This window comes from Buteo buteo, chromosome 12, assembly GCF_964188355.1.
Source record: "Buteo buteo chromosome 12, bButBut1.hap1.1, whole genome shotgun sequence".
In the NCBI taxonomy this organism is placed as follows: Eukaryota; Metazoa; Chordata; class Aves; order Accipitriformes; family Accipitridae; genus Buteo; species Buteo buteo.
In genome coordinates, this window is record NC_134182.1 from 158,247 (window position 1) to 172,549 (window position 14,303).

The 14,303-nt window shown below is 72.6% G+C and overlaps 3 protein-coding genes across 7 annotated transcripts; all 3 read right to left on the reverse strand.

Annotated features, from left to right (window-relative positions):
* Nucleotides 1-142: 142 nt before the first annotated feature.
* Nucleotides 143-2,434, reverse strand: ELP5 (elongator acetyltransferase complex subunit 5). The gene is made up of 7 exons (XM_075042260.1): nucleotides 2,276-2,434; nucleotides 2,144-2,204; nucleotides 1,982-2,062; nucleotides 1,454-1,671; nucleotides 891-1,069; nucleotides 551-780; nucleotides 143-463 (listed from the first exon to the last, which is right to left on the reverse strand). The coding sequence occupies exons 1-7, from the start codon at nucleotides 2,430-2,432 to the stop codon at nucleotides 364-366; spliced, it is 1,026 nt and encodes a 341-aa protein (XP_074898361.1). The 5' UTR covers nucleotides 2,433-2,434; the 3' UTR covers nucleotides 143-363.
* A 51-nt stretch (nucleotides 2,435-2,485) lies between these two features.
* On the reverse strand, nucleotides 2,486-6,204 carry CLDN7 (claudin 7). The gene is made up of 4 exons (XM_075042265.1): nucleotides 4,896-6,204; nucleotides 3,594-3,758; nucleotides 3,249-3,333; nucleotides 2,486-2,957 (listed from the first exon to the last, which is right to left on the reverse strand). The coding sequence occupies exons 1-4, from the start codon at nucleotides 5,116-5,118 to the stop codon at nucleotides 2,792-2,794; spliced, it is 639 nt and encodes a 212-aa protein (XP_074898366.1). The 5' UTR covers nucleotides 5,119-6,204; the 3' UTR covers nucleotides 2,486-2,791.
* A 76-nt stretch (nucleotides 6,205-6,280) lies between these two features.
* On the reverse strand, nucleotides 6,281-12,592 carry ZMYND15 (zinc finger MYND-type containing 15). 5 transcript variants are annotated; one of them, XM_075042244.1, is made up of 13 exons: nucleotides 11,840-12,592; nucleotides 11,179-11,395; nucleotides 10,904-11,053; nucleotides 10,398-10,543; nucleotides 9,955-10,104; nucleotides 9,524-9,610; nucleotides 8,972-9,088; nucleotides 8,665-8,753; nucleotides 8,036-8,137; nucleotides 7,695-7,800; nucleotides 7,487-7,545; nucleotides 6,809-6,969; nucleotides 6,281-6,516 (listed from the first exon to the last, which is right to left on the reverse strand). In XM_075042244.1, the coding sequence occupies exons 1-13, from the start codon at nucleotides 12,180-12,182 to the stop codon at nucleotides 6,363-6,365; spliced, it is 1,881 nt and encodes a 626-aa protein (XP_074898345.1). In that variant the 5' UTR covers nucleotides 12,183-12,592; the 3' UTR covers nucleotides 6,281-6,362. The 5 variants fall into 5 exon arrangements, with proteins under 5 accessions (XP_074898345.1, XP_074898346.1, XP_074898347.1 ...); XM_075042248.1 differs by lacking the exon at nucleotides 6,281-6,516 and adding an exon at nucleotides 6,519-6,652; XM_075042245.1 differs by lacking the exon at nucleotides 9,524-9,610.
* Between the last annotated feature and the right edge of the window lie 1,711 nt (nucleotides 12,593-14,303).

Sequence of the window (14,303 nt, forward strand, 5' to 3'; positions counted from 1 at the left end):
GCGCGGCCTCCGGGATGAAGGGGCGTGGCGGAGGGGGGAATCCCTCGGGGGGCGTGGCCACGAGCGTGTGCCGTCTAGGCAGGGGCGTGGCCTCCCCTTCCAGCGCCAGCCCCGGGTCCCTGTTTCCCCCCTCCCTGTAATCGGGGTCGTCGTCCCCCCCCGGGGGACACACCCCAGCGTCCGGGCCCCCTCCCCACGCCGAATTGGGGTGTCTCCCCTAAAAGGGACCCCCCCCCAAGTGACCACACGGAGTTGGGGGAGATGCGACAGCTTTATTGGGGGTCTAAACGTTTACGTAGGTCCTACAGTAACCCCCTGGGTTTACATAGGTCCTACAATAAACCTGGGGGGGGGGGGGGCGTGTCACACGTCCAGGTCGTCGTCGGGGTCCTCGGGGTCCTCGTCCTCGGGGGATTCCAGGGCACAGACGATGGTCCCGGGTGCCCGGAGGAGGGTCGATCTCCTGGAGGGGAGCGGGTTACTGGGGAGACTGGTCTTGACTGGGACCCTGGACTGGGAGGGGACTGGGGTTCCCCCCCCCCCGACTCACTTAGGGGGGCTGAGCTGGTACGGAGGGGGCACAGCTGCCCGTGCTGCCCGCTCAGCTGCAGACAGCTGCAGGCGGAAGGTGAGGGGGTGGGAGGGGGCCCAGCCCCCTGAATCCCTGGGGGACCCAGGCATCCGGGCCGCGGGGGGGGGTCTCCCGTCCTCCTCCAGCGGGGGGGTGGGCACCCCCAGAGCGCGCAGGGAGCCATCAGGCAGGAAGGTGAAGCTCTCGTCCTGGGGGGGAAGGGGGGGGGGAAGAGGTTTGGGGGGGGCCAGGGGCACCCCGACTGGGGGCACTGTGACCCACCGTGACTGCGTGGGTGCCCCCGCCCCCCCGCACCCACCTTCTGCCTGACACCCCCCCTGCGGGGGTGGCTGAGCACGCTGGCGAGTCGGAGGGTGCCCGGGCCAGGGGGGCCCCCCCCCAGGATGAGCTGGGTGCTGGCCAGGGCCCCCAGCGCCTGCAGCAGCCCGGGGGGGTGCAGGTCCTCGTGCAGCAGCGCCAGCAGGCGGGAGGGGCGGGCTGGGGGGCAGGGGGGCACAGGCGTCCGGGGGGGGGGGCCCACACACCGATCCAGAGGACCCCCTGCACCCCAACCCTATGGGCACCCTGGTATCTGGGCCCCCCCTGCACCCCACACCCCAGTTGGGGCCCCCCCTGTACCCCAAACCCCAACTGGGGGGGCACTCATGGCCCAAGCCGATGAAGACCCCAATGCCTGGACGCCCCCATACCCCAATCTAGGGGTGCCCCCCTGCCCCCCTACCCCCTGGGGACCCCAGTGCCTGAGCTACCCCCTTCATCCCCATCCCCAAGTGGGGGCACCCCCACACCCCAACCCTACGGGGACCTCGGTGTCAGGGCCCCCCCCCCCCCCCCGCCCCAAGGGACCCCAGATGTCCTGACCGGAGCCGGGGGCCCCCCCCAGCAGAGCCCCCAGGGCCTGGCAGAGGCGGGGGGGGGGCAGGCGCAGCAGCAGCCAGCTGAGCGAGTCCAGCACCAGCGTCAAGGGCCCCCCCGGGGGGAGCCCCCCCGCTAGCAGCCCCCCGAAATCGCCCGCCCGCAGGTCAGGGTCCGGCCCACTCCAGCCCAGGGGGTCCGTGAAGCCATCGCGGTACAGGAGCCTGGAAAGGGGGGGGTCAGGGGAGCTGGGGGGGGGCTAGGGAGGGGCTATGGGGGGGCTACAGGGGGCTGGGGGGATGCTATGGGGATCCATAGGTGCCTGTAGGGGGGGTACGGGCCATCACGGGGGTCCATTGGGTGCCCGGGGGGGGGGGCTGTGTGGCCACGGAGGTGCTATGGGGGGCCACAGGTGCCCGTGGGAGTCTCTGGGGGGACGTGGGAGTCCACAGTGTGCCCACAGGGGACCATGGGGGGCTCTCTGGGGGTCCACTGGGTGCCCATGGGGGGGGGCTGGGGGGGGGTCGCACTCACTGCTCCTTCACCGAGGGGCTCAGCCCGGCCTCGAACTGCTCCCGGGGGACGTCGAAGAGGACGACGAGGACGCGCTCGGCCCTGGGGGGTGCGGGGTGAGCGGGGGGAGGTGGCTGAGCCCCCCAGCCCCCCTTCCCCCAGCCCCCCCCTTAAGCCCCCCACCTCTGCACGGCGGCGGTGACGAAGGCCCGGAGGAGGCTGCGACCCTCGCAGGCGGCGTTGTCTGGCGGGGGGGACACGGGTGAGCCCCCCGGCACCCCAACCCCCCCGCCAGCCCCCCGCCGCCCCCCCCACCTCGCACGAGGACCAGCCCCTCCGCGCCGCCCGCCACCAGCGCCTCCAGCATCGCCGAGCCGGCGCCTCCCGATGACGCCGCCGTACGGCGACGGGCGCCGCCACGTTCGGGGGGCGCCTCCCGATGACGCCGCCGTACGGCATAGGGCGCCGCCATGTTGGGAGAGGAGAGGGTGAGTGCGTTTGGGGGCGGGCGGGGGTGGTCCCTTCGCGGGTGGGGGGCCCCGTGAACCCAACTCGGCCAGAAAAGAGTTAAAACACACAAAAAAATTTATTTCGTACAAAACTATTCACGAGGAGCCTGCGGAGACCCCCAACCCCCGCCCCCCCCGAGAGGTATCCTGAAACTTGGGGGCCCCCAACGCCAGCTTGGGGGGGGCCCCTACCCCTAAGTGGAGGGGCACCCCACAGTGTTTGGGGTCCCCGGAGTGTGGGGGGGGAGACGCTCTGAAGCTTGGGAGAGGACCCCGCAGGGGGGATGGGGGCTCGGGGGGGGGGCCCCAGCACGGAGACCCCTCAGACGTACTCGCGGTTGCTGGGGGGCTGGGGGCTGGCGGCCTTGCGGGGGTAGGCCCGGCCGTGCCCCCCACGCCGGGGGCAGGAGCAGGCCAGCATGGCCCCCCCCAGCAGGGCCAGGGCAGCCCCCCCCCAGCCCACGAAGATGGCGGCGCCGAACTCGAACCTGAGGGGGAGACAAACGGGGGTGAGGGACCCGCAAACCCTCCCCACGGCCCCCCCCGACCTGCCCCACAGCCCCCCAAACCCTCCCCACAGCCCCCTGCACCCCCAAAGCCCCCCCACACCTGCCTGCAGCCCCCCAAACCCTCCCCACAGCCCCCCAGACCTGTCCCACAGCCCCCCAAACCCTCCCCACAGCCCTCCAGACCTGTCCCACAGCCCCCCCGACCCCTCCCAGCCCCACAGCCCCCCCAAACCCTGCCCCATAGCCCCCACCCCCCCGAACCCCCCTCACTTGTAGTTGACGGGGACCGTGGGGTCATAGAAGTTGGTGACGATACGGTGGCCATACCAGGAGCAGGCGATCAGCCCTAACAGCCCTGGAGGGGAGGGGGGGGGCACCCTGTGAGCCCCCTGAGCCCCCCCCACCCCGAACCGGGGTGGTGGGGCAGGGGGGGTCCCCAATAGCAGGTAGAGACCCCTGAAACAGGCGTGCAGGGTCCCCAGTAGGGGACAGGGACCCCAAAATGGGGATGTGGGGTCCCCAAAAGGGGACAGGGACCCCAAAATGGGGATGTGGGGTCCCCAAAGTGGGGGGGGGACCCCAAAATGGGGGAGAGCTCTTGGGGGTGCTGCTCACCGGACAGGAGGAAGAGGCCGCCGCCGGCAGCCGCCATGCCGGCCTTGCGCCGGGGGTCGTCCCCTCCGCAGCGGGTGCACTTCATCCCCATCACCGCCACCCCCATGGCCAGGGGGCCCAGCACCCCTGCCACCACCATCAGCGCCCGCGTCACCTGGATGTACCCTAGGCGGGGGGGGGGGGTGTCACAGAGGGGGTCAGGGGGTCACAGGAGGTCAGAGCCCTCTAGCACTAGCCCCCCCCCCCCATCCTGCTGCCCTTAAGCCCAGAGAGGACCTGGGCAGGGAGGGCGCGAGGTGGGGTGACGGGTTTATGGCCCCTGCCTGTCCCCAGGTTTAGACTTTGACCTTTCCACAGGCAGGGACAGGCAGGAGGGATGGGCAGGGGACAGGCAGGGACACCCCGGGTTTTGGGTCCCTGCCAGCACAGCGGGGGACACTGGGGCGTCCCCGGGTACCAGGGGGTGAAGTGGGGGTCCCCGGACCCCTGGGTCCCCCCCCTCCCCTGGACCCCTGGGTCCCCCGGGGGGGTGACCGTAGGTCACGTTGGGGTGACCCGGATGCTCGGGTTCCCCGGCACCACCCTGGGGCGGGGGGGGGACTTTGTACCCATCCCTTGGGGGGGGCACCCTGCCACACCCCAACGGCTGCTCCCGCTCGTGACTCAGGGGCCCCCCCCAGGACGGGAGTTTCAGCGAAACTGAGGGCAGCACCCGGACGCCTGGGTTCCCCTGGGGGGGGCAGCGAGGGCCCCGATGCCTGGGTCCCTGCGCAGGGGGGGGGGGCAGATTTCAGCCCCCCCCGCCCCCCGAAAAAACAGATACCTGGGTCCCCCCTGGGGGGGTCCCAAGGCTGGGAGAACCCCGGCGTCCCGGCATCCCGGGGGGGCCCAGGCGTCCAGGTGACCCCGCTGACCCCTGCGGTTGCGCGGTGGGAGTGGGGGTGACCCCCGCCCCTGCCCCCACCCCCAGGGACCCCCCACCTCTCCCAAGGGGACCCAGGCATCCGGGAGCTGGCCCCTGCCCCCACCGCCTCGGCTGGATGTTCAGCTCCAGCAGCCGGGACGCCCCAGGCCGGGCAGGGGGGTCAGGGGTCCCCCCCAGTTCTGGGGGGGGCGGGGGCAGACCCCCCCCCCCCCATGGCAGCTCCCAGACGCCTGGTTCCCCCTGTTTTGGGGTCATGACCTGCTGCGACCATCCCCAACCTCCTCCCCCCTCCCCATTACTGACACCTCCCGGACCCCTGCACCCCCAGGGACTCCCCCCCCACCCCATCGCCCCCCAGAACACCCCCCCCCCCTCACCGGGCAGGGCGAGGATGGAGTCGTAGCTCTTGCACTGGAGCTGGCCGGTGCTCTGGCTGGCGCAGCTCATCCACAGCCCCTGGTAGGTGACCACCGCCGTGATGATGGTGTCCCCGGCGAAGGAGGACGTCTGCCACTGCGGCAGCACCGCAGCCGCCACTAACGCCCCCCACCCTGCCAGCGACAGCACCAGCCCCAGCACCTGCAGCCCCCCGTGCGCCATCGCCCCGGCGCCTGCGGGACGGGGTTGGCGCCCCTGGGAGGACCCTACGGACCAGGGGCCTTAGAGGTGCCCGACGGGGAGCTGGGGAAGAGCCCGGAGAAGCCCTGCGGAGGCCCGATAGACAGGAGAGGCTGCAGGCGGCCTAAGGAGAGCCTAGAGAGACCTATGGCGAGCCTACAGAGACCCTATAGCCGAGAGACCCCCGGCAGCGAGCCTGCAGAGACCCTATAGCCGAGAGACCCCCGACAGCGAGCCTGCAGAGACCCTACAGCCGAAAGACCCCCGACAGCGAGCCTACAGAGACCCTATAACCGAGAGACCCCCGACAGAGACCCTGTAGCCTGGAGACCCCCGGCAGAGACCCGACAGAGCCCGCAGCAGCAGCAGGAGCGGAGACCCCGGAGCGACCCTCCGGGCACAGCGGACAAGAACAGTATAGAGAGGTGGGTGGCAGCGAGACTATAGACCCCCGCAGGCAGCAGAGACCCTACGGAGCCCCTGCGGAGGCTGTAGAGACCCCACGAGCAGCAGGGACCCCCTAGAGACCCCAGTAGAGACCTCCCCGAGCAGCAGGGACCCCCTATGGGCCCCTATAGGCGCCGCAGCAGCGACCCCCCCGCTCGGTCGGGGCCGGGCAGGTGCGCGCACCTGTATATGGGGGCCGGGTCCCCGGGGGGCGGGGCGGGTGACGTGAGGGGTGGGGGTGTCGGTGACGTCACCGGGGCGGGTGACGTCACCGGGGCGGGGACGGCGACGGGGACAAGACGGGGCTGGGGGGGGGGGGGGTTTAGGTGTGGGGCGAGCGAGGGTCCGGGGTCCGTCTGTCCCTGCCCGTCCCTCTGTCCCCACCTGTCCGTCTGTCCCTGCCCGTCCCTGCCCATCCGTCCGTCCCCGCCTGTCCGTCTGTCCCCACCTGCCTGCCCGTCCCTGCCCGTCCGCCTGTCCCTGCCCGTCCCTGCCCGTCTGTCTGTCCCCACCTGCCTGTCCCTGCCCGCCCCAGGGGGGCCACACGCTCATCCTGGGTCCCCCCCCCGACCCTGGACGCAGACCCCACCATGGGGCAGGAGACGGGGGTCCCGGGGGGGAGCGGCCGTGTTGGCCCAGGGCCGGCTGGGGGGGGGGGGGGGGCTGGCTATTGGGGGGGCTCCCGGAGGCTCTGCCTGCTGGTCAAACACGCGTTTATTGTGTGACAACCCCCCCCCCATTAATCAGCGGCCCCCGCTAACGACCCCGGCGCTCCCCGGTCAGCGGCGGCGGCGGGGGGGGCGCTTGTCGCGGCGGCGCTCGCGGGGGGGGCTGGCAGGGGGCGAGCGGGGGGGGGCGGCCGCTGCCGGGGGGACACGGGCCCCCCCCGCCCCCCCCTTGTAGAGCAGCTGGAAGATGAAGGCGTTGGCGTACCTGGGGTCGGAGGGCAGAGGTCAGCTGGGGTCAGGGTGGAGCCAGGGTGGGGTCAGAGGTCAGGGCTAGCGGGTGGGGGTCAGGTGTTGGGGTCAGAGGTCAGGTCAGCGCTTGGGGTCAGGGCCAAAGGTCGGGTCTGTCAGGGTGGAGGGTCAGATCAAAGGTTGACTCGGGGCTCAGAGGTCAGGTCAAGGGTCAGCGTGGGGTCAGAGGCGGGGGTCAGGGTCAAGGGCTGTGTCAAAGGCCAGGTCGGGTGTCAGGGTCAGGGGTCAGGGTCAGGGGTCGGGCTCACCAGGGCAGGGCGTTGTCCAGGCCGGGCTGGCGGAAGGGGCAGCGGAAGGGGTTGAGGAGGGGGGGGCCGGTGCCCCCCCCCGTGGCCGCCCCCACAGCCGCCCTGGCCACCGCGCAGCCGTACTCCCCCCCCTCCGCGAAGTACGCCGGCACCCGCTGCGCCTGGGGGGGGAGACACCCCACGTCTGGGACTGCCCCGTCCCCCATCGGGGGTCCCCCCCACCCCGGGGCCCTGGGGTGCTGGAGGGGTAGCGAGGTCCCGGGGGGGGGGATCAGGGGGCTCCTTGGGGGTTATTGGGGGTTCCCGGGGTGTATTAAGGGGATAAAGGGGTCCTGGGGGGCATTGTTTGGAGAACCTGGAGGGGGGTTAGGGGGGTCCCCAAGGGCTTGCTGGGGCGGCCCCAGGTGTTAGTTATTAGGGGGGGTTTCCAGGGGTGTTAGGGGGTCATTGGGTTCCCGGGGGAGGGGGCGGTATTAGGGTCCGGGGGGGTATTAAGGGGGTCCCCAGGAGTGTTAGGGCAGTCCCCTGGGAGTCATTGGGTTCCCAGTGGGGTCCAGGGGGGGTATTGGGTTCCTGGGGGGTATTAAGGGGGTCCCCAGGAGTGTTAGGGCGGTCCCTAGGGAGTCATTGGGTTCCCAGGGGGGTCCGGGGGGGGGTATTGGGGTCCTGGGGTCTAACCTGCAGGCGGGGGAGGGCGCTGAGCCATGACTCCTTCAGGGCGAAGCCGGGGTTGAACCCTGGGGGGGGCACCCAGAGACCCCTTGTGACCGCAGCTCACCCCCACCTGCCCCCCAGGGCCCCCCCCCCACCTTCCACACCCCCCACTGACCTCCTCGCCCCCCCAGACCCCACTGTCTCCCGTGCCCCCCCCCGTGTTCCCACTCACCAATGACGAGGTCGGGGCGGGGGCCGGGGCGGGTGCTGAACGCCACCTGCACCCCCCGGGGTCCCCCCGCCTTTGGGGGGGTCCCTGGGAGCAGCTCCTGCACCTCCTGCGGGGGGGGGGGGGGTCAGGCACCCCCTCGGCTGGGCGTCATGGCCCCCTTGGCCCCCCTGACTGCCCCCCAACAACCCCCAGTGCCCCCAACTGCCCCCCCCAAAGTGTTCGTGTGCCCCCTATGTCTTTACGTCCCCCCATGACACCCCCCACCCACTCACCCCTACAACCCCTCAGGTCTCCACATCCATGTGCCCCCCCCGGCCCCCATGACACCCCCCCCCTTTCACCGTGTGGTGCAGCAGGAATCGCCGCCCGTCCATGGGTGGGGGCACGGAGCCCCCCAGGAACAGCAGCTCCAGGGAGACATGGGGCAGCAGAACTGACAGCTCCTGGGGCGCCGGGGGGGGAGTGTGAGACCCCCGACCCCCCTCTGAGCCCCCCCAGCCCCTCTGACAGACCCTGGCACCTTCTGCCCACCGATCCCAGCGCTCCCAGTCCCCTCCAGTATCTACCCAGAAGAGCCCAACCAGCTGCAGCTCCCAGTGCCCCCTGTCCCTCCCAGTTCTCCGGGTCCCTCCCAGTCCTCCCAGTCTCTCCTACTGTACCCAATGCCTTCAGTCTCTCCCAGTGCTCCCAATCCCTCCTACTGTTCCCAATGCCCTCAGTCGCTCCCAGTCTTTCTTTCCCAGTCTCTCCCAGTGTTCCTAGTGTCCCCGGTCTCTCCCAGTGCTCCCAACTCCTTCCTAGTGTTCCCAATGCCCCCAGTCTCTCCCAGTGCTCCCAACTCCTTCCTAGTGTTCCCAATGCCCTCAGTCTCTCCCAGTGCTCCCAGTCTTTCCCAGTCCCTTCCAGTGCCCTCAGTCTCTCCCAGTGTTCCCAGCCTCTCCCAGTCCCTCCTGGTTCCCCCAGTACGCACCCAGAAGAGCCCGACCAGCTGCAGCTCCCGGCCGCTCTCCTCCACCTGGACCCGCAGCGAGCGCTTCCTCAGGATGTTCAGCTCCGGGACTGGGCGACCCCGACGGACCCTCAGTGGGGACCCCCAAAGGGGACCCCCCCCGGGGCACCCCCCACAGGGCTTCTCAAATAAGGACCTCCACACGGGACCCCCATTACCAGGGGGATGACCTGGCCCTGCAGGGGCACCCCTGACCCCCCGGGTCACCCTTGCCTAGCCCCCCAGTGCCCCCAGTCTCCCCAGTCAAGCCCCCCCGGACCCCACTTACAGTGCTGGGGCACGAGGCTGGTGACGATGTAGTAGAGGCTCAGGGGGTAGGAGAGCAGCGCGGCCAGGGGGGAGCTGAGGGGCAGCCCCCGCCAGGCGTAGTACTGCTGCCAGGAGCCTGGGGGGGGGGTCAGGCATCCTGCTGCACCCCACGGCCCCCCTTGGCACCCCGCACCACCCCACGGCCCCCCACGGCTCCCCTTGGCATCCTGCACGACCCCACGGCCCCCCTTGCCCCCCACGGCCCCCCTTGGCACCCCGCACCACCCCACGGCCCCCCAAGGCACCCCACACCCCCCCTTGGCACCCTGCACCATGCCATGGCCCCCCAAGGCACCCCACGGCTCCCCTTGGCACCCTGCACCACCCCACGGCCCCCCACAACAGTCCTTGGAGCACCCTGTGCACCCCCAGGACCCCCCCAGTGCCCCCCAACGAATGCCTAATGCACCCCCCGCTGCATCCCTCATTGCACCCCCAACGCCCACCCACTGCACCCCAATGTCTCCCATCGAAGCCCCATTGCACACCAACACCTGTCCCCCCCACTCACTGAAGAAGCTGTTGGGCGGGGGGGGCTCGGAGGGGGCGGGGGGCAGCGACACCTCCCCGGCCGGCTGCAGCCCCTCAAAGGGGAGGTCTGGGAGGGGGGGCACAGGGCATCAGTGACCCCCCCCTAACCCCAGCACCCCCAGGGCCCCTCAATACCTCCCAGAGCCCCCCAATAACTCCCAGTTACCCCCGAGTCCTCAATCCCCCCCAAGTGCCCCTCCAACACCCTCAGATCCCCTCCAGCCCCCAATTATCCCCTCAGTGCTCCCCCAGTGCACCCCATTGCTCCCCCAAGCCCCCAGACCCCCTGAGTCCCCCACTTACCCTCTCAGCACCCCCCCATTGCCTTCCGGAACCCCCCAGAGCCCCTCAATTACCCCCCATTGCCTCCCAGAGACCCCCGATGCGCCTGTCCCCCCTGCGGTCGCTCACCGTGGGGGGTCCCGGGGGGGTGGCAGTCCCCCCCCAGCCCCACGCCGTAGTCGGGGGCCCGCACCAGCATGCTGAGGTGGGCCCAGCCCCCCCGGGTGAGCCCCCGCGCCCCCAGGAACTGCTCCTTGTCGAAGGTCTCGCTCGTCACCTCTGGGGGGGGCAGGCAGACGCTCCATGGCACCCCATAGTACCCCACGGCACCCCACGGCCCCCCGCTGCACCCCAGGTCCCCCCCCAGCACCCTGCTGGGCCCTGCAGCACCCACTGCATCCCCAGCACCCCCCAGCCCTGCCGCAACCCCCATCACCCCCTTGCGCCCCCCCAGCCCTGCCGCAACCCCCGTCATCCCGCTGCACCCCATTGCACCCCCAGCACCCTCCCAACCGCCCCCCCAACCCCCATCCTCCCCCCAGCCCTCGCCCCCCGCCCCCCCGGCCCCCCACCTGCGGTGAAGGTGAAGGGCAGCTGCGCCAGGGCGGCCGAGCGCCCCATGAACCCCCCAAGCTGGCGGCACCAGCCCCGGTGCACCCCGAGAGCCTCGGCCGCCCGGCACCCCTCGGAGCAGTACAGCACAGCCCGGCACTGTGGGCTGGGGGGGGACGTCAGCACCCCCCCTGCACACCTGAACCCCCCCCGCACCCCCCTGCACCCCACCGCACCCCCAAGCCCCTCTGTGCCCCAACGCGACCCTCAGAGCAGCGCGGCACAGCCCGGCACTGTGGGCTGGGGAGGGGGGGTGTGTGTCAGCGCTGGGGGGCCCCTGGAACCCCCTGTGCACCCCCCCGGGCCCCCCCCCCCCGCGTGCCCTCGTACCCCAAAGCACTCCCTGTAGCCCAATGCACCCCCACACCTTTGCGTCTCCCAGGGACCCCCCCTCCCCTCTGGTGCCCCCCCTGCACCCCAATGCCCCCCCCCCGGTGCACCCCCCTTTCCCCCCCGCCCCCCTTACCATGGCAGCGGGGTCCTGGCGAGCCCCCCGCAAGCATGGCAGAGGCGGGAGCGCAGCGCGGGGGTGCCGAGGGTGGGGGGGGGCCCCCAGCCCCGCAGGTGGGTCCCCACCAGCGTCACCCCCAGGCGTGTGGCGGCCGGCTGCAGGGCACTGGGGGGGGACACAGGGGGGCACGGGGCGTCACGGGGGGGACGCTCTGAGAGGTGGCCTGTCCCCCGAGGGGATGACGCGGGGGGGGGGCGCCCCAAAAGGCACCGGGGGGGGGGGTCACTCACGTGTGCAGGCCGGCATCCCCCACGGCGAGCTGGCGGGGGCGGCGGGGGGGGCCCCCGGCCATGGGGCACCCCATGGCGCGGCAGAGCAGGGCCAGGGCCCGGCGGGCCGGGGGGGGCGTGGGGGGGGCGCGGGGGGAACCCAGCTCGAAGTCGAAGCCCAGGGGGGCTCCGCGGGCGTCCGTCAGCAGCAGCACCCGCGTCACCACCAGCACCTGGCCTGGGGACAGGGGATGGGGGTCGGGGGGGGTTCAGGGTCCCTGGGGGGTCAGGAGGGGCCGGAGTTCCTGGGGGGCTGGGGGGGGACCCCGGGTGCCCCACGGGGTCCCGCTGGGGGTCAGCGTCAGGGTCCCCATGGGGTGAGGTCAGGGTGAGGTTTGGGTCCCCCCCGGGTGGGTTTGGGGGTCCCTCGGGCTCAGGATCGGGGTCCCACCAGGGGAACTCAGGGTCCCTGTGGCCTCGAGTTTGGGGTCCCACCGGGTCACGCCCGGGGTCAGTTTTGGGGGGATCTCGGGGTCCCTTTGGGCTCAGGTTCAGGGTCCCACGGGATGAGGGCCCCTCCGGGGTGGGGGTTCAGGGGCTCCCAGCCAAGCTCAGGGACCAGTTTTGGGGTCTGCGGGTTTGGGGGGTCACGTTTGGGGGTCCCGCCCGGGGGGGGCATTACCGGGGCGGCCTCTGCCGCCACCGTCCTCCTCCTCCTCCTCCTCCTCCTCCAGGCTGATGAAGGTGAGAGTGCGGCGCAGGTCGGGCAGCGTCAGGGCCGTGTCTCCGCAGAGGGGTCCCCGGGGGTCCCCAGAGGGACCCCCCCCCCTCCGGGCCCCCCCCGCGGGCAGGGCCACCCCCAGGCGGGCGTTGGGCAGTGCGTGCAGCACCCAGGGCCCTGGATCGGGGGGCAGCCGCCGCAGCGCCCCCGGCTTCGGGGGGGTCCCCCCGGCCCCCCAGCGCCAGCCCAGCACCAGCGAGACCAGCTCCAGCAGCTCCGCCCGGTAGCCCGTCAGGAACTCCATCTAGGGGGGGGGCACCGGGTCAGGGGGGGGGCGCCCCCGAGCCCCCCCCCAAGACCCGGCCCCCCAGATCCCCCCGGCCCCGGCCCCCCCCGACGCCCCCTCCAAACCTGCAGCCCCCCCCCGAGCGCCCTTTGGCCGGCCCGACCCCCCCAAAGCCCCCGGGAGCCCCCGCTCCCCCCCCCGTCCGCCACCTCCTGCCCGGGGGGATTCAAAGGTAAACACCGGCCGGGGCTTTCCCGCGCCGCTGTGACGCCACCGCGGCCCCTCCCACGGCGGCGCTGATTGGCCGGAACGCGGCGGGGGGTGGAGCCCGGGGCGGGGCGCAGCAGGGAGCACCTGGGCGGCCCCGCCCCGCCCCGCCCCGCCCCGCCGCCACCGCCGTGACGCCACCGGGCACGCTGCGCCCTCGAAGCCCGAAGCCGCCCCTGTGACGTCACGCCCGTGACGCGGGCCCCTCCCTCGCGCTCACCACGCCCCCGGCGGCCCCTCCCTGAAATCCCGGCGCCGGCACGCGGGGCGGCGCGTGACGTCACGCTGCCGGGAAACACACCGGCCCCGAAGTCGAAACGGAAACCGAAAGGGGGTGGCGGAGGTGCGGGGGGGGGGTCCGGGGTCCCGGTTCGGGGATGTCGGTGTCCCGGGGGGGGGCCGGACCCGGACCGGGGTGGGGTGACGGGGGGGGTCCCGGCTGGGGGGTCCCGGCGCCGGCTCGGGGGGTGCCGGTACCGGACCGGGCGTTCCCGGTGCCCGTTCGGGGGTTCCCGGCGGGGGCGGGGGGGGCGGAGCGGCCCCGCGGGCGGTCCCGTCCCGTCCCGTCCCGTCCGGGAGGGGTAGCCGGTGTCGCCTCTGCCCGGTTCTCCCCGGTGCGGCCGCGCCATGGGGCCGGGGCGGCGGCTGCTGCTGCTGCTGCTGCTGCTGCCCTGGGGAGGTACCGGGGCCGGGGGGGGCGAGGGGGCACCGGGACCGGCCGGGAACGGGGGCGGGGGGCGCTGGGGGCGGGGGGATGAGGGGAACCGTGACAGGACGTACAAAGACGGGGGCAGGGGGGGGGGTGCCGGGGCTTTGGGGATCGCGGGGGTGGGGGGGGTGTCTCTGGTTGGGGGTGTCCCGGGCCGGTGTCCCCCTCTGATCCCCACCCCCCTCCCCACCAGCGCTGGGAAACGTGGGGGGCTCGGCAGGGGCCTGCACCTGCACCCACCGCTGGCCTCAGAAGCCCCCCCGCGCCGTGCACCTGACCCCCCTGGCCCCCTACGTGCTGCGGGTGGATCTCTGCCCCAACCATGTGCGCAGGTGAGGGACCCCCCGACCGCCCCCCGACACCTCACATCAGTCCCCGGGACCCCCCCAGACCCTGTCCTCAGACCCCAGCACCCTAGAGCCACCCCCCCTAGCCCCATAGGGTGTCCCAGCTCCCCCCAGCCCCCCCGGATGGCCCTCGCACCCCCCCCCCCCAGCAGCCGCCACTGCCCCCCCCAACCCAGCAGCAAAAGAGGAACCAGGAACTGGTGCCCAGGAGGCTCCAACTGGGGAGGGGGTGGGCCGGGGGAAGTCAGGCCACAAAGATGGGGTCTGGGGCCTATAGATGGGAGGGATCCCCCCCATAGCAGCCCCCCACGTCCCCCCCTCATGCCCCATGACAGCCCCTGTGCCCCACAGCAGACCCCAACATCCCCCCCGTGACCCGCAACAGTCCCTGTGCCCCACAGCAGCCCCGCGCGTCCCCCTCTGTGCCCCATAACAGCCCCTGTGCCCCCCCAGGTTCGTGCTGCCCCACAAGCAGATCTGTGGGCTCCAGGACTCGCCATGGGTTGTGGAGCTGCTGCAGCTCTGGGAACGCCAAGGTGGGTCCCTGCCCCACACCCCCACGAGGCAGGGGGACCCCCAGGGCTGCCCCACACCTGGGAGGAACCTTAACCCCTGCCTCCCTTTCTTCTCCCCCGCAGTGGCTCAGAGACCCCTGGCTGGACCCCTGGCTACAGACAGACCCCCAGATGGACACCCGGCTACAGACAGACCCACGGATGGACCCCTGGCCAGACCCCCAGCTACGCACGGACCCCCAGATGGACCCCCTGCCAGCCCCCTGGCCCCACTGAGCCCCCCAGGCCCGGAGGGACCCCC